At 41.4% G+C, this 19391-nt stretch overlaps 1 protein-coding gene across 1 annotated transcript in view; it reads right to left on the reverse strand.

Annotated features, from left to right (window-relative positions):
• taf4a (TAF4A RNA polymerase II, TATA box binding protein (TBP)-associated factor) overlaps positions 1-19391 on the reverse strand; it is a 106469-nt gene that overhangs the window by 60160 nt on the left and 26918 nt on the right. Inside the window, exons 6-8 of the mRNA XM_028811791.2 lie at positions 8988-9110; positions 7226-7315; positions 6796-7029 (exon numbers count right to left, since the gene is read on the reverse strand). Of these exons, the coding sequence (XP_028667624.2) occupies positions 6796-7029; positions 7226-7315; positions 8988-9110 (447 nt within the window). The remainder of the gene's footprint in view (positions 1-6795; positions 7030-7225; positions 7316-8987; positions 9111-19391) is intronic.

A 19391-nucleotide genomic window follows, 5' to 3' on the forward strand; every position in this document is an offset into this window, starting at 1 on the left:
GTCGGAAGTGGCAGAGAAGTACGTAAAAGTGGTAGAGGATATGCACGAGGGAACAGTGTTGTATAAAGTACCTGAAATCCACACTTGAGTAAAAGTATAAGCATCTTACCAGACAATGACTTTGGTAAAAGTTAAATTTTCCTGTTAGTATACTACTTGAGTAAAAGTCTTAAAGTATCTCATATTTTCTGTACTTAAGTATTGAAAGTAAATGTAAATGTTGGTAATAAAAAAGTAGTTAAATTTTGTAGAATTAAGTTTATTCTTTTAAGCATGTACACCACTTTAAAATGGAGCCTATTTTACGGTTGCAGGAAAACTAGGTCTTCACAAAGAAGATGGCGCTGACTGGTGTGGCTGGCCGTCTGCTCGTCTCTCTAGTCTATGTTTTAACTTTGTTTTTATATTTTAGTTTATCCCAACGGCCACTGTCCTATGATCGTGAGTCTTTACTAAACATATTTTCTGGCTTGCTTTCCTCTCAATTTTCATCTCCTGGTTGGATTTTTTGTGAACCTCCACCTTTGTTTTATTCATCTCCTGACTTCTTCACCTGGACGCCGATGTTCACCTGTATCAGTGAATTGAATGACCCTTGGAGACACAAACGCACCTGCCGCCGTCGTGGGAAAAGAGCCGGAATTGCTGTTAAACAACACAGAGTCAAGTCCCAGAGCTTTGATTCCCGATGCCTGTGAGTCGTCTATGACCCATCTTCTCCCGCTCAGGACTCCATCACTGGTTCATGGGCACTGGACACCGGATTTAATTTCTCCATTTCAAGACAGCATCACTTTTCCTCGGCCTGCAATCGAGCAGTAAACACTGCTAATCTTCGCACACTCACCCGTGCTCATCCTGCAACAAGCTCTTCTACCTCTATCAAGGCTGCTCTCTTGAATGTGAGATCAGTGTCTAATAAAACTTTTATTCTGCAAGACTTTATTACCTCAAATAATCTGGATTTCTTCTTCATCACTGAGACTTGGATTTTAAATGGTGACTCTTCTTGTTTTACTGACATAACTCCACCAGGTTATTCATTTTTAAACTCTCCTCGCCTGACTCGTTGTGGGGGGGGGGGGCATTGCCACTATTTTTAAAAGTATGTTCTTGTGTCGGAGCCTTACAAGGGGTCTGTTTAGCAGCTTTGAACTTCAACTTTTCGAAGTGTGCAGCTCCCCTTCTCTGCTGTTTGCTGTGGTTTATAGACCTCCTGTAATTAATGATACTTTCATCTCTGAATTCTCTGATCTCTTGGCTGATATCACCCTCTCTCATGATAAAGTTTTTATTGTTGGTGATTTCAACATTCACGTTTGTTGTCAATCGAAACCTTTGGTCAATGACTTTTTATCACTTTTGAACTCATTTGATTTCATACAGCATATTAATACGCCAACCCACTCTCTCGGTCACACCCTTGATCTCGTTCTTACTCGTGATATTTCAGTGAATAATATTGACTTATGTGATGTTTCTTTTACTGATCATTTTTCTATAATGATGGATCTGAATATTACTGTTGATGTCCCGACTAATAGCTGTCCCCCACGCTGTTCGCGCTTTTTAAATTCTTCTATTATATCTGATTTTAAAACCATTTTCTCTAGTCTTTATGTGCATGACCAAAATAATGGTATCGATGATTCTGTTGGAAAATTGAATTCTTCCTGTAAATCGATTTTAGACTCAATTGCTCCGACCAAGATACACAGTAATAAGGGTAGACCTGCTCCCTGGCTAAATGAAAATACACGATCACTGTGCCGCGCCTGTAGAACTGCTGAACGGCGTTGGAAAAAAGATGGACTGATTGTCTCTAAACAGATTTTTAGGACTTCTCTTTTCAATTTTCAGGCCGAAGTTAAGATAACGAAACAAAAGTTCTTTGCCGATTTAGTATCCCGTCACTCTAAGAATCCTATTTAATCCTCTTATTTAATTCAATTAATGCAGCCATTCACCCCCACTCTGCGATGGGATCAAATAGCATTGTTCATTCATGTGACCAGTTTCTATCATTCTTTGTCAGCAAAATCGATACTATCCGCCGTGGCATTGTTCAAACGGGCTATGAACTTTCTACTGTTAATCATGACATTGTCTTAGAATCCTTTGATCTAGTCTCACTTTCACAGCTAAAAAGAACTATTGACACCCTTAAACGAGCCCCCAGTCCTCTGGATATTGTACCACCACGTCTCTTAGTGGAAGCCTTTGATGTGTTGGGCCCACCCTTATTAGCCATCATCAATGATTCTATTAGTTCGGGAGTTGTGTCCTCATTTTTTAAACATGCTGCAGTTCGCCCCCATCTAAAAAAGCAGAATTAGATCCTGGAGTTTTAGCCAATTTTCGTCCAATTTCCCAACTGCCATTTCTGGCTAAAATTTTAGAAAGAATTATTTATAATCAATTGGTTGATCACCTTAACTCCAATAATTTATTTGAGATCTACCAATCCAGCTTTAGGCGTTATCATAGTGTTGAAACGGCACTCCTGAAAGTGTTCAACGACATCTCTCTTATTACTGACTCAGGAGATGCGGCACTCCTTCTCCTCCTTGACCTGTCCGCTGCCTTTGACACTATTGACCATGAGATATTGCTGTTGCGGCTTGAACATCTTGTTGGGCTTAAAGGGGCTGCTTTTAACTGGTTCAGGTCATATTTAACTGGTAGACACTTTTCAGTGACTTTTAATTCATCTTCTTCTACTGCTCCTCTTAAATATGGTGTTCCTCAGGGATCCATTTTGGGTCCTATTTTATTCTCCATATACCTTCACCCTATTGGAGCTATTTTTAGGAAATTTAACATTTCTTTTCACTGCTATGCTGATGATACTCAGGTTTATATTCCTGTCTGCAACTCTACAACAAATCAACTCCACAACTGTCTGTCTGAACTAAGATCCTGGATGGCTAATAATTTTCTTGATCTAAATCAAAATAAAACGGAGGTGCTTATAGTGGGTCCATCAGCTAAAGCCCAAATTGGTCTTGGACTTCTCGGCTCTTTCTCTGTCTTTTCCAAACCTCAAGTCCACAATCTTGGTGTTACCTTTGATAGTAACCTCTCTTTTGAGAAACAAGTAAATTCTGTAGTCAAGAGTTGCTTTTTCCAACTTCGTCTATTAGGTAAGATAAAGCCTTTTTATCTTCTAGGGATCTTGAGATAGCTACTCATGCATTTATTTTTTCTTGCCTCGATTACTGCAACACGCTGTATTCTGGGATTAATAAATCCCTGATACACAGGTTACAGTTGGTCTAAAATGCTGCCGCTCGCTTTCTGGTTGGGGCAAGAAAGTATGACTCTGTTTCTCCAATATTAGCTTCTTTACACTGGCTACCTGTCAGTTTTTGAATTGATTTTAAAATCTTGCTGCTAGTTTTTAAATCTTTACATGGGCTTGCTCCTCCCTATTTATCTGAACTGTGTGTTTTACATCAGCCATCTAGAGTGCTTACATCTTCTGGTCAGCTGTCTCTGGTTGTCCCTCGTACCAAGTGTAAAACTAAGGGGGACAGGGCTTTTGCAGCTGCTGCGCCTCGCCTGTGGAACTCTTTACCTCGTCATATAAAGGCATCGTCTACAATTGAACTGTTCAAAACAAGACTAAAGACTCATTTCTATTCACTTGCATTCCATGACCTTCAGTAATACTGATGGTTTCCTCTTTCTGATTATATAACATTACTTCTATTTTTTATGTATATAACATTACTTCTATTATGTATTTATTTTATGCTCATATATTTTATTTCTTTTTATGTTTTATGTTAATTTGTTTTGTTTTTCTTTTATTCTTTTATTGTAAAGCACTTTGGCCACAGCATTACTATGTTGTTTTAAATGTGCTATATAAATAAATTGACATTGACTTTCTTCTTTCCATTCATTAATCCACTCCTCCCTCCCTTCCTTAATCTATCCCTCAGAATACAGTTACAGGATTTAAAAGATACTCAATAACACACAGTTACATATTACTTTTACCCCATCTGCAACTGTAATAAGTTAATTATGTGCATCAGCTAGCCTTAATTTGTGCCACTGACAGTAATAATCATTTTAATTTTTAAACTTTATTAACTGAATTTTGAATACTCTTCTTTAACTTGCCACAACCATGAGTAGTTCCTCCTTTGGTGTAAATAATAGTTACTTGAGGAAATGTAATAATTTAAGAGTGTTTCACAATAATGGGCAGTTTTGTCGAGAGTTTTGCATTGAATTAATGTTATGAGCAACACAGCCGCAGCATGGGTGGTGTGCACTGTGCACCCACACCCGCACCAGGTGCCGATCTTCGAAGGGCGCTGATCAATGACGTGGTTGTTTCAGGTTAAAAAGACGAAAAAAAATTAATAAAAACATGAATATCACTGAAAATTAGTAAAACTTTTATAGATATTTCGCTTTACTCTTTATGATTTTGTAAACAGCTTGCACATTGAAATGTGTTTATATTGTCTTTTACAATCACTGCCGAATTGTTGGATATAAAAGTACAGTTCTAAGTAAAATAAAAATGAGAATGATGCACTGCTTGAAAACTGCCACACCACTAATATGTAAACACACAACTGTGTGCACCTTTATTGTCGAAATCGCGACGCACAACCAGTCATTACGCTCTCATAGTGATCCTCTATAATAATAATAATAATAATTCATTACATTTATGTAGCGCTTTTCTCAGTACTCAAAGCGCTATCCACACAGGGAAGCACCGGGAAGTGAACCCACAATCTTCCACAGTCTCCTTACTGCAAAGCAGCAGCGCTACCACTGCGCCACCTGTGAGGACTCGTATCTATCTACTCGTATCTCTATGTTCTCGGTGTGTTTCTGCCATTATTTAAGGTAAGTTAATTTTGTATATTATTTTGTTAATTTTGTATATTATTATATTAATTTTTTGTTTATTAGTATATAGAGCGCAAAGCGTTCGACCGTTACACACAGCCAAATTTTGTTATGTCCTGTACCTTATATTATGTTTATTTTAACAAAAATATTGTAATTTGTTTATGTAAATAAATAAAATTCAAAACTAATGTTTTTTTTGTGAATACAATAAATTTGTTTTATCCATTTTAATTGAAGAAGGGTGCTTATTTTCCCTTTCGGCACCAGGCGTCATTTTGCCATGCTATGGCTCTGATTCACCGCTTGCTTGTAGTCTGTGTTCCAACCATATATTTTTTTTTTTGTAGCAAAGATGCTTAAGGGAAATGTATCGGAGTAAAAGTATACTTTTTGCTTAAGGAATATAGTGAAGTAAAAGTGAAAGTTGTCAGAAATACAAAAACCCAAGTAAAGTACAGATACAAAAAATACTTAAGTACTGTAATGAATTATTATTACTTTGTTACATTACAACACTGCGAGGGAAGTGTGACAGTGATGAAGTCTGCAGTAGATATGATGGATGCACTCAAATTTGAGGTGTGATTACATCAGGGAATGGCTGTGAGCCTTTTCTTATTTGCAATAGAGATGGACAGGTTGACAGACGAGATTAGATAGGAGTACCCGTGGACTATGATGTTTGAGAATGACATTGTAACCTGTAATGAGAGTAGGGAGCAGGTTGAGGTGACCCTGGAGAGGTGGAGATATGCCCGAGAGAGCACAGGAATGAAGGTCAGTAGGACCAAGATGGAAGGAACACATGTGCGTGAATGAGAGGGAGGTCAGAGGAATGGTGAGGATGCAAGGAGCAGATTGGGTGAAGGTGGATGAGTTTAAAAACTCGGAATCAGCAGTACAGAGTAACGGGGAGTGTGGCAAAGAGGTGAAGAAGAGAGTGCAGGCAGCATGCAGTGTGTCTGGAAAAGTGTCAGGAGTGATTTGTGACAGACGGGTACCAGCAAGAGAGAAAGGGGAGGTCTAAAAGATGGTAGTGAGACCAGCTATATTATACGGGTTGGAGACACAGGCACTAAAAAAAAGACAGGAGATAGAGCTAGAGATGGCTGAGTTAAATATGTTAAGATTTGTACTTGGTGTGACGAGGATGGACATGATTAGGAATGAGTACATCAGAGGGTCAACTCAAGTTGGATGGTTTGGCGACAAAACCAGAGAGACGAGATTGTATTGGTTTGTACATGTACAAATGAGAGATGCTGGGTATATTGGGATAACGATGCTAAGGACAGAGCTGCCAGGCAAGAGGAAAAAAGGAAGGCCTAAGTGGAGGTTAATGGATGTGGTGAGAGAGGACATGCAGGTGATGGAAATGACAGAGCAAGATGCAGAGGACAGGAAGATACAGAAAAACATTACCCACTGTGGCAACCCAAACGAGAGCAAACAAAAGACAAAAAAGAAGAAGCAATAGAGGCAGTCTGCTACAATGCAGTGATTTTATGTACTCCTACAGATTTCAAAGTAAAAAGTTTTGAGGTAAAAGACTTTGCACCTTTAAGTTTCTTTTCCCCAGAAGTAAGGCACATAAATTAAAAGTGTTTTCATATTAAGAAAGGCACAGTTATGCAACAAGAGCTAAAAACTACAAAAAAAAAAATTGACAGATATAGGTTTTCAGCATCCAGAAGTGGGTAAAAGCTGTAATAAAAATTCATTCTTTACTATATGTTGTGGAAGGATATGTGAGAGTAGGCAGTGATTGACAGATAGCAAATATTTTGAAGCAAGTATTTATCCGAAGGTAGAGGCTGACATTTTTTGGGAGGTTAGGGGACAACAACTTTCACTCTACACTGTATTGGGAGTGTTATTTGGGACAAATAATGTATTAAAATAATAATTTCTTACCAGTGGTGCTGTTTGTCCTGGTTTGCTGTGCCCAGTTTGTGCTAGGCTGATGACAGGCTGTTGGAGGGTACTTGTCACAGTGGCTATAGCTTTTCCAGCAGTCCGCTGAATTGGGCTCCCCAGAGTTACAGATGTAAGGGCCGTAGTGGCCTGAGTAATAGGTTGTTGCACTTGGCTTTGCTGAATGAATGCTGCTGAATCAGGTGTAAGCTGCCGCAAAGCTGGCAAACTTCTCTGTAGAAATGAACATAGGTCACAAATGATAACTTTATGATTCACCAACATGCCAGTACATTTTTCCAAGCTTTCAGAGTTGCATACAAAGATATCTCACTCTTTTACTTTAATCTAAACATATTTTACTGCGAAAATCAAAGGTTTCCTTAAAAAGAAAACATTACTTTCAAGTCAGATGTACAGGCAATGTTACCTTTAAGAAAGGCACAAGATATGGCTGAGGTGAAGAATGGAGTTCCTGATAAAGTCTGCTTGTAAAATCTTCTGCTTCAATTTTTCCTTCCTGGAAAAGCAAATACAATTATTTTTCAAAAAATATAATGCTCAATGAGACTTGAGTATTTATTGATCATTGCTGCAGGTTTTGGTGCAATTTCGTCAAAGAGTATGCAACCACACAGATTAAGCCACTGAGGGAATCAAATCAGCTATAAGTTTTGAATAGGACTTGTAGAGAAAAAGACAGGAATTTCTGATTTTATGTATACTCCTTTTCTAAACTGTATGGACAAAAGTTGCTTAGGTGTATATCAAATTCGAAAACCTTGGACATTAAAACAGAGTCACACAAGCCCCCAAACCCCACCCCCACGTGCTGTTTTGTGTCTATATCAGCCTCCATTCAACAGGGAAGGCATCTAAATTGTGTCTCTAAGAATCTGTGCTCATTCAGCCAAACTGATGTCAAGTACTGATGTTGCACGAGAAGACCTATTCTGCAATAAGCGTTGCAGTTCATCCCAATGGTGTTAAGTTGCGGTGAGTTCAGGGTTCTACGCAGGCCACTTGACTTCCTCCATATCAAACCATGTCTTTATAGACCTGGCTTTATGCATAGTGGTACAGTTATAATGGAAAAGAAAAAAGCCTTTCCAAAACTTTTGCAATTATATACGCAAGAGATTACACTATCATATTCTTTGTTAGATATATAAAAAAGAAATAGAACAACTGTGTAACAAAGAAACAATAACCACAAATTAATATTTAGCTGCATCAGTCTTATTAGGTTCATTTGTAAAAGCAGAGGTATATTAGTAACAGTAGCAGCAGTAGTACAGAGTACAGTGAAATTCTTACTTTCCTATCCAACCATCATGGAACAAATCACTACCACAGTACCATGACAAACAAGATATTAAAAACACAGTATCATTTTGTTTAACATAAGATAAAGTGTAGACTCCTATTGTGGCCTACTAACTCTGACACTTCAGTCTTAACAAAAAGACAAGTGTCTGTGTGTCTGTGTATCTGTTTGTCTGCTCAGTTCCTGTGTCTATTATTTACCATTTGGTATGGGATTCATAAAAGCAGTGACAATGTCTGTGATGTGCTGTCTATTGGAATGACAATGCAACACATTTTACTACTACAAATGCTTATGATTCAACATCTGTTGGAATGACAAAGGCAATACACTAAATTGTTTCCAAAAGATGGTGCACTGCAAACAGTTATGCTGAGGTCTATGTAGATTACTTAAATTTCAACCTGTCTTAGACGGCAGCACAGCTAGTCTGATATATATATATATATATACAGCAAACAAATAAATACAAATACATTTAACTCAAATGTTTATTTTACTGTACACATAAGAAACCACTTTCCTGCACCCATGAAGTACGTTTGTTTAGTGAGACTGAACTTATATACTAATGCTTTGCCAGATATCACAATGTCTGTCTTATTTTAAGTAAAAAATAACTGAATAATCCAGAAGACTGAAAGGTTTTAAAAGAGTGCCTACTTTATCGTTCTTTTTAGTCAGACAATGTAACAGTTTTCAATGCTTATCAGTCACTTAATAATAAAAATTCAATTTTATTTAAGTAATACACTGTGCATTTGTACATATACTGGCCCCTGGTGGCATTAAAAAAATAGAACATTCCTGGGCATTTTAAACATAAAAAATGTTGTGATTATTTTTAGAGATGGGAAATACTTACCAACAGGTTCTGTACAAGATCTTTTACGTTAGCTGCCGTTTCTGAAGATTGTTTACCACTTGAAGCTAGCTTGATTAATGTAGATAAGAAGTTCTTGCACTTTTTGACATTTTCTAATGTTTCCTGTAAATATAATAGTTTAGTGTTTAAAAAAATAACAAAAATTCCCAAAAGACTTTGTTGTAGTTTTTTTCAAGTTGTCAACTCAATTTTAATATCGCTGCATCTTATTATTTTACACGAAAAGAACAACTCCCTTAATTTTACTGACCACTGATTTCCAATGAATCTAATTGTTGAACTTGAACTACTTATAAAATACTTATTGATTACGTACACTAGGTATCAGAAGAAAATGTCTAGTTAGCATGAATTGGATGTATCAGGATGAAATTAAACTATGTTCAATACTGTTTAAATGGGATACTGGTCTTCTCATGTCAAACAGAACGATTAACAGCCAATACTTTTGTCTTAGGTTCCTCAAAGGCTGTCCTCCTGTCCAAAACAGGTCTGTATTTCAAAACACATGTTAAAAAAAATCACTAAATTCTAACTGTCACACAAGTTAATTATTTAGTTAACTACTGTTCATAAGTTAAGTAAAATTGACATATGATATGACACTGACAGAAATATTATGTACTCTGACATTTTAAAAAGTTATGTTAGGCACAGTATTGCTGCATGATTTAGTTTGGTATACACTGTTAAAATATATTGTACAGCACAGAATTTAACATGAGCATCAAATGTGGTTTGCAGCAAAGGAAAAAGATGAAAAATGTTTAGTATCACTGAGTGTTGCAGTTGATTTTTTCATAAGTTGTTCAAGTATATTGTGTATTGTGTACTTCAAGGATTCAGATTCTTAAGACTACTGAATCAGTTGGTTATAACCAAAGTCAAAGTCTGTGTGTTATGCCATAATCAGAAACTAATTTGATCAGGTATGTTACTGGTAAACATACAACAAAAACATGATGAAAAAGAAAAACGTACAGAAACCTCAGGAAAAAAAATCTCATCCACATTACTAACCGAGAATGCTAAACCGGATGGATGCAGGGACATCCGGCCATGGGCCGTAGCCGCAAAAAGACGTACTGCGCAGGCGCCCCAAGAAATGAGGCGCCGCGAGAGGCGACCGCGACCACAGAAAAAAGGAGTGAGCACAGAAAAAAGGAGTCAAACGCAGGCGCCGCACGAGCACCCCCCCCCACAAGTAACGGACGGGACACACACAAAGAGGAGGATTCAACAAGCCCCTGGCACACAAAAAAAAGAAGCCACGAGCACCACACAAAGCCCATTGGACACGAAACGGGACAGACTACGGACATAGCACACGAAACGTACACAAAAACGACGATTCAGACCCACGACCACAGTAACATAAATAACAAATGACACACAAAGCCCCATTTCTAAATGAACCGTCCGTATTAAACATACGTCATCTCAACACGTTCACAATATGCAGCATAGGTAGATCTCATTACAATGAGGCACTATTAACCGTTCAACCGCAGAAAAGGCTCCATATTAACGGTGAGTGCGATCCTCCTTATTACTTATCCATATTTCTCACGCTCAAAAACAAACAAGTCATGAATTCACGATCACAGGTACAAAACGATACCGCTCGGATAACGGGACCAAACACAATTCACACTATGCAGCATAGGTGGATCTCATTACAATAAGGCACTATTAACCGTTCAACCGCAGAAAAGGCTCCATATTAACGGTGAGTGCGATCCTCCTTATTACTTATCCATATTTCTCACGCTCAAAAACAAACAAGTCATGAATTCACGATCACAGGTACAAAACGATACCGCTCGGATAACGGGACCAAACACAATTCACACTATGCAGCATAGGTGGATCTCATTACAATAAGGCACTATTAACCGTTCAACCGCAGAAAAGGCTCCATATTAACAGTGAGTGCGATACTCCTTATTACTTATCCATATTTCTAGAAGAAAAAATGTCTCGGCTCCAAAAACGCAAAGCTCAACTAACACAGTTACAGAAACGAACCCAAATGGACAGACACACTGAACGTAGACGCATGCAGTGCGCGTCTCACAGTGCTGCATCGAAACAGGCACGAGTTCAAACCGAAAGACCTCGAGTCTCAGACATACAGAAATGGCAGCGAAGGGACAAAATAAATAAATGCAGACGTCTACACCGCGCATCTCAAATGCCGGAAAACAAGCAGGCAAGGCTCCAAAAAGAGAAAGCTCAACTGACCGACATACAAAAACGGGCAAGGCTCAATACAAACAATGCACGCCGTACACTACAACGGGGTTCTCACACAGCACAAGCAAATCGATTACAGCTCCAAAACAACACGTCCCAAATACTGGACATACAACGACGCGCCTCTCAAACAGCACAAGCAAAACATACACGTCACGGACATCAACGCCAGACACCTGCTAAACGCTTGCGTTAGCTGACAACGCGTTCAATAATGAGTCCACTATTCAGGAAAATTCAATAGGATTAATGAATGTCATTTGCAATCATTGCAATTCACTTAACTTCCCTAAAGAAACAACTAGCAATACAAGTAATGAATTTACACGTTGTTCTCAAATGGGTCAAATTAGACTGCCTCCTTTACATTCATATCCTGAATATCCACAGAAGCTTCTAACTAACGATGTACCTAAAAGTAAAAACTTTATGAACTGCATTAGATCCTACAATAGTTCATTTGCTTTTGCATCTACCGGAGTAAATATCAGGCCACCAAAAGGCAATGGCCCATACTGCTTTCGCATATGTGCACAAATACTGCATCGCATTGGAACAGTGCACCCTGAAACAAATCAACAACGCAAATATGCACAAATCTATATCCTAGATCCAGATGACGCAATCTATCATTCAAAGTGCTGCATCGCAACAGGCACGGATTCAAAACGAAACACCTCCCGTCTCAGACATACGTTAACGGCAGCGAAGGCTACAACGGGCTTCTCACACAGCACAGGCAAATCGATTACAGCTCCAAAACAACACGTCCCAAATATTACACATACAACAACGCGCCTCTCAAACGGCACAAGCAAAACATACACCAGGAAAATTCATTCGGATTAATGAATGTCATTTGCAATCATTGTCATTCAGTTCACTTCCCTGAAGAAACAACTGGCAATACAAGTAATACATTTACACGTTGTTGTCAAAAGGGTCAAATTAGACTGCCTCCTTTACATTCATATCCTGAATATCTACAGAAGCTTCTAACTAACGATGTACCTGAAAGTGAAATCATTATGAACTGCATTAGATCCTACAAATCGGTATCCACTATGAACATTAACAGTGGCACTGCACGTGACATCCGTCTTGCAAAACTGTTAATTATTGATGAATGTACAATCGCATCCAGTCACTTACTCAACACCATTCATAAACTTCTACAAACGTTTATGAATAATAATATTCCCTTTGGAGGAAAGGTACTTTTATTAGGAGGAGATTTTAGACAGTGCTTAGCTATTCTTCCACATGCCATGCGCTCAGCTATTGTTCAGTGCACCTTAAAATACACAGACAATTGGCATTGCTTTCAAAAGATACAGTTAGTACAAAACATACGATGTCCAGAACCAGTTCATAACAATTGCTTATTACAACTGGGAGATGGTACACTCACCAATACAGATGGACTTCACCCACATATTATTACAATTCCTCAAGCCTTTATCTGCAACGACTTAGTTACAGACAGATTTGGAACAGCAATCTCATTAGACCAAATGCCCCTTTTAACACAACGCACTATATTATGTCCAAAAAATATTAATGTGGAAAACATAAATACCCAAGTCATTCCATTACTTCCTGGAGAGACACAACTCTTTCTAAGCTCTGACAAACTTGACTCTGATCACGACAATGACCATCTTCATTGACATTACAAGTTCTGACCTGGAATTACCTTTTACACTTAAACGGCGTGTACAAAGAAATTTTCCAATAAACCTTTACACTGTGCCACACACTTTATTGTTTGCTTTCTATTTGCATCATCTACACCTTCACACTATTCTATATCTCATTCATACATCACGCTCTTTGTCATTCCCAAAACCAGGGGTTGGCGAGCGAAGCGAGCAGGGGGCAGAGCCCCCTAGTATATTCATAACATGAATAGAAATCTGATGTAGTTAATTGAGTATTGTCCTCATTTTACCATTAAACAACATAATTTCAGAATGTCCAAAACATCTCACAAACACATTTATGCTTTGAATGACTGGATACTTTCTTTGAGAAACCTCCAAAGCATAATTAAAAAGTTAAAAAATAAGTGAACCTTTAAGGATTCCAGATTGCTTTTTAAGAAAATGTTTACAAGCAGCTTTTCCAAAGACTTGTTTAAATTTCATGACTTATTCTCTGTTTTAAATAAGGTTTACTGCAATTTATCTTTACTCTGAGCATGGATGTCTTGAAAAGAAAACATCAGGCCAAAAGAAACAAAACACGGCAAAACACGGATACAGAATTTCTCAGCTTTTAACACTGAATGAAATGATTCTGCTGATGTAAAATAAGTATCCTATGCTGAAACTTTTTAAATATAGACAAAGTATTGAAACAAAATCAAAACTGAGTGGATTGCCAGCTATTTACAGGACACCACTCACTTGACTAATTCATTATTTCTTTGAGATGCTGAAAAACAATGTATGTGACTGCCTCTTGTTGTCATGAAATTGACTTTGAGAAACATATTGGAGTACCAAATACTTTTAAGTGTTCTGTTAAAAGCATTTCAGATACTGATACCTATTCTAGAAACAAAAAACAAATCCAAAATTGACGTCTCACAGAATGCATCTTTGTTTAAAGACAGACAAGTTTGAAAATTCACCAGGGCTTTTCAATATAAGTTTTTGAAATTTCAAAAATTTGTACAAGTCAAAATATGAGAGCTAGCAGCTTTACTGGGTGGTGCACCCAAAATAAAAGAAGTGGCAGCACTTGGTGATTACATTCTCAAATATGAGGGGAGGCAGCAAATCAGTATATACAAAAAGTATTTAGAAATGTGAAATGAAAAAAGAACACTTAATTGCTCCACATTGGTTTGATGCAGCTTTCAAATTGATACACAAATTGATCCTAGGAGCTCTGTTGTCCGGGGCTTTATGCCCCTGGTAGGGCCACCCAAGGCAAACTGGTCCTAGGTGAGGGATGAGACAAAGAGCGGTTAAACAAACCTTCTATGATGAATGAAAACTTTGGACGGAGTTTTCCCTTGCCCGGACGCAGGTCACCGGGGCCCCCCTCTGGAGCCACCTGGAGGTGGGACTCGATGGCGAGCACCTGGTGGCCGGGCCTGCACCCATGGGGCTCGGCCGGGCACAGCCCGAAGAGGCAACGTGGGTCCCCCTTCCCATGTGCTCACCACCTATGTGAGGGGCCAAGGAGGTCGGGTGCAGTGTGAGTTGGGTGGTGGCTGAAGGCGGGGACCTTGGCAGTCCAATCCTTGGCTACAGAAGCTGGCTCTTGGGATGTGGAATGTCACCTCTCTGAAGGGGAAGGACCTGAGCTAGTGCGCGAGGTCGAGAGGTTCCGGCTAGATATAGTCAGACTCACCTCGACGCACAGCTTGGACTCTGGAACCAATCTCCTTGAGAGGGACTGGACTCTCTACCACTCTGGAGTTGCCCCCGTTGAGAGGCGCACAGCGGGTGTGGGTATACTTATTGCCCCCCCGACTTGGAGCCTGTTCATTGGGGTTTACACCGGTGGACGAGAGGGTAGCCTCCCTCCGCCTTCGGGTGAGGGGACGGGTCCTAACTGTTGTTTGTACGTATGCACCGCACAGCAGTTTGGAGTACCCACCCTTTATGGAGTCCCTGGAGGGGGTGCTAGAGGGCATACCTTATGGGAACTCCCTCGTACTGCTGGGAGACTTCAATGCTCACGTGGGCAATGACAGTGAGACCTGGAAGGGCGTGATTGGGAGGAATGGCCTCCCCGATCTGAACCTGAGTGGTGTTTTGTTATTGGACTTCTGTGCTCGTCACGGATTGTCCATAACAAACACCATGCTCAAGCATAGGGGTGTTCTTATGTGCACTTGGCACCAGGACACCCTAGGCCTCAGTTCGATGATCGACTTTGTGGTCGTGTCGTCGGACTTGCGGCCACATGTCTTGGACACTCGGGTGAAGACAGGGGCGGAGCTGTCAACTGATCACCACCTGGTGGTGAGTTGGCTTCGATGGTGGGGGAGGATGCCGGTCAGCCCTGGTAGGCCCAAACGTGTTATGAGGGTCTGCTGGGAATGTCTGGCAGAGCCCCCTGTCAGAAGTAGCTTCAACTCCCACCTCCGGCAGAACTTCGACCACATCCCGAGGGAGGTGGGGGACATTGAGTCCAAATGGGCCATGTTCCGTGCCTCTATTGTTGAGGCGGCTGACCGGAGCTGTAGCCGTAAGGTGGTCGGTGCCTGTCATGGCGGCAATCCCCGAACCCGTTGGTGGACACCGGTGGTGAGGGATGCCGTCAAGCTGAAGAAGGAGTCCTACAGGACCCTTTTGTCTTGTGGGACTCTGGAGGCAGCTGATAGGTACCGGCAGGGCAAGCAGAATGCAGCTTTGGTGGTTGCTGGGGCAAAAACTCGGGCGTGGGAGGAGTTTGGGGAGGCCATGGAGAACGACTTTCGGACGGCTTCGAGGAGATTCTGGTCCACCTTCCAGTGTCTCAGGAGGGGGGAAGCAGTGCAGTGTCAACACTGTATATGGTGGGGATGGTGCACTGCTGACCTCGACTCGGGACGTTGTGGGTCGGTGGGGGGAGTACTTCGAAGACCTCCTCAATCCCACTAACATGCCTTCCAATGAGGAAGTAGAGCCTGGGGACTCGGAGGTGGGCTCCCCCATCTCTGGGACTGAGGTCACCGAGGTGGTCAAAAAACTCCTTGGTGGCAGGGCCCCGGGGGTGGATGAGATACGCCCGGAGTTCCTCAAGGCTCTGGATGTTGTAGGGCTGTCTTGGTTGACACGTCTCTGCAACATCGCATGGACATCAGGCAGGCCCGGTCTTAGGTATTATGGGCCCTAGGCAAAAGGGGGGTCCAGGGGCCCCCTGAGGGGGGCAGAGCCCCCCTGGAAGCTCTGTGAAATGCGTGAAAATTAGACCAAGGAGTCGATCCGGGGCCCCCCGGACGCCAGGGCCCTAGGCGGTCGCCTACTTCGCCTATGCCTAAGGCCAGGCCTGATTGGGACAAATAATACTGTAGTATATTTAAGTATATATGACAATTGCTCACTCGGACAATTTGTTTTGGGGGCCCCCAAGAAGGCGGGGGCCCTAAGCTATAGCTTGTGTAGCTTATACGTAAATCCTGCACTGACATCAGGGACAGTGCCTCTGGATTGGCAGACCGGGGTGGTGGTCCCCCTCTTTAAGAAGGGGGACCGGAGGGTGTGTTCCAACTACAGAGGGATCACACTACTCAGCCTCCCTGGAAAAGACTATTCAGGGGTTCTGGAGAGGAGGGTCCGTCGGATAGTCGAGCCTTGGATTCAGGAGGAACAGTGTGGTTTTCGTCCTGGTCGCGGAACAGTGGACCAGCTCTACACCCTTAGCAGGGTCCTGGAGGGTGCATGGGAGTTTGTCCAACCAGTCTACATGTGTTTTGTGGACTTGGAAAGCGCAGTCGACCATGTCCCTCGGGGAATCCTGTGGGGGGTGCTCCGAGAGTATGGGGTACCGGACCCCCTGATAAGGGCTGTTCAGTCCCTGTACGATCGGTGCCAGAGCTTGGTCCGCATTGCCGGCAGTAAGTCGAACCCGTTTCCAGTGAGAGTTGGACTCCGCCAGGGTTGCCCTTTGTCACCAATTCTGTTCATAACTTTTATGGACAGAATTTCTAGGTGCAGCCAGAGCGTTGAGGGGGTCCGGTTTGATGGACTCAGGATTGGGTCACTGCTTTTTGCAGATGATGTTGTCCTGTTTGCTTCATCAGGCCGTGATCTTCAGCTCTCTCTGGATCGGTTCGCAGCTGAGTGTGAAGCGGCTGGGATGGGAATCAGCACCTCCAAATCCGAGACCATGGTCCTCAGCCGGAAAAGGGTGGAGTGCCCTCTCAGGGTTGGTAGCGAGATCCTGCCCCAAGTGGAGGAGTTCAAGTATCTCAGGATCTTGTTCACGAGTGAGGGAAGAATGGAGCGTGAGATTGACAGGCAGATCGGTGCGGCATCCGCAGTAAGGCGGGCTCTGCATCGGTCTGTCGTGGTGAAAAAGGAGTTGCCCCGCAAGGCGAAGCTCTCAATTTACCAGTCGATCTATGTTCCTACCCTCACCTATGGTCATGAGCTATGGGTAGTGACCGAAAGAATGAGATCGCGAATACAAGTGGCTGAAATGAGTTTCCTCCGTAGGGTGTCTGGGCTTTCCCTTAAAGACAGGGTGAGAAGCTCAGTCATCCGGGAGGGGCTCAGAGTAAAGCCGCTGCTCCTCCACATCGAGAGGAGTCAGATGAGGTTACTCGGGCATCTGATCAGGATGCCTCCTCGACGCCTCCCTGGTGAGGTGTTCCGGGCACGTCTAACCGGGAGGAGAACAGGGGAAGACCCAGGACAAGCTGGAGGGACTATGTCTCTCGGCTGGCCTGGGAACGCCTCGGGATTCCCCCGGAAGAGCTAGAAGTAGTGGCCGGGGAGAGGGATGTCTGGGCATCTCTGCTCAAGCTGCTGCCCCCGCAACCCGACCTCGGATAAGCGGAAGAGAATGGATGGATGGATGGATATGAAGTCTATGTACCCCTGCCAAAATTTTGTGTAATAAAAACAATGAAACCAAGATTAATCCTGTCAGAACTTATTCTACCTTTATTGCAAAATTACAATCTATACAACAAAGGTGAAAACAAATCAGAAACTGTTTAGTGAAAAAAGGAAAAAGAAAACCATACAAAAACCTGGTTGCATTAGTGTGCCCTTTAATAATCAAGGATGTAGCTGCATTCAGAATCAACCAATCACAATAAGTCTCATCTCAAATAGTACTTAGTATACATCTGACATCAATTAATGTGGTTCTGATTAAGCTCAGAAAAAATGTGGCTCTTCTTGTAAGATTATTCCAATATCCTCTTGGTTGCAACATACTCCAAAAGCCATGGTCTACAAAGAGCTTTTAAAACACGAATGGGATCTCACCATTGAAAGGTATCAATCAGGACAGGGGTACAAAAAGTATCCAAAGCATTAAACATCCCATGCATCATAGTGAAGAAAGTCACCAAAAAGTGGAGAAAATATGGCTCAACAGTGACTCTACCAAGATCAGGACATCCCTCCAAGACTGATGAGGAAAAAAAAGGAAAAAACTGATCAGGGAGGCCACCAAGAGGCCTACAGCAATATTAAAGGAGCTTCAGGATTTCCTGGTAACTACATATGTTCTCTAAATGTGACAACAATCAGTCGCATTCTTCATATGTCTAGGATGTGGAGCAGGGTAGCAAGATGAAAGCCTTTTCTCAAAAAGAAAAACATCCAAATCGGGCTAAACCTTACAAAAAGGTATATCAGTCTCCCAAAACCACATAGAAAAATGTAACTGGCCATAATTCCAAAAGGTATGTTTGGCAAAAAAAATAAATAAATAAATAAAATAACACATCATCAAAAGAATACCATACCCACAGTGAAGCATGGTAGAGGCAGCTCCATACTTTGGGGCTGCTTTTCTTTACCTGGAAGAGCAGCTTTAGTCAAGGTAGATGGAATCATGAATAGCTCCAAGTATCAATGTATTTTGGCACAAACCCTTCGAGCATCTCCTAGGAAGCTGAAGATGAAGAGGAACTTCACCTTTCAGCATGACAACAACCCAAAGCATACAAAACCAAAATCAACAAAGCAATGGCTTCATCAAAGGAGGATCAATGTTTTGGAATGGCCCAGCCTGAGTCCAGACCTTAATCCAGTTGAAAATCTGTAGGATGACCCAAAGATAGTTGTGCACAGGAGATGCCCTTGTAAATTGATAGATCTGGCAATTTTTTGCAAGGAGGAGTAGGCAAAAATCGCTAAGTCTAGATGTGCCAAAATGATCGACTCTTACCCAAAAAGACTCAGTGCTGTAATAAAATAAAAAAGGTGCTTCAACTAAGTATTAGTTTAGGGGGTGTGCACGCTAATGCCACCAGGATTTTGTATGATTTTTTCCTTTTTTCACAAAACAGTTTCTGAATTATTTTCACCTTCTGTGCAAAGATTTGCAATAATAGTGGAACAAGTTCTTGCAGGATTTATCTTGGATTTATTTTTTATTACACAAAATCTGTGATGTTGGCAGGGGTGTGTAGACTTTTTATATCCACAGTAAAATTATTAATGAAAG

The sequence above is a fragment of the Erpetoichthys calabaricus genome, chromosome 10, assembly GCF_900747795.2.
Source record: "Erpetoichthys calabaricus chromosome 10, fErpCal1.3, whole genome shotgun sequence".
Classification (NCBI taxonomy): Eukaryota; Metazoa; Chordata; class Cladistia; order Polypteriformes; family Polypteridae; genus Erpetoichthys; species Erpetoichthys calabaricus.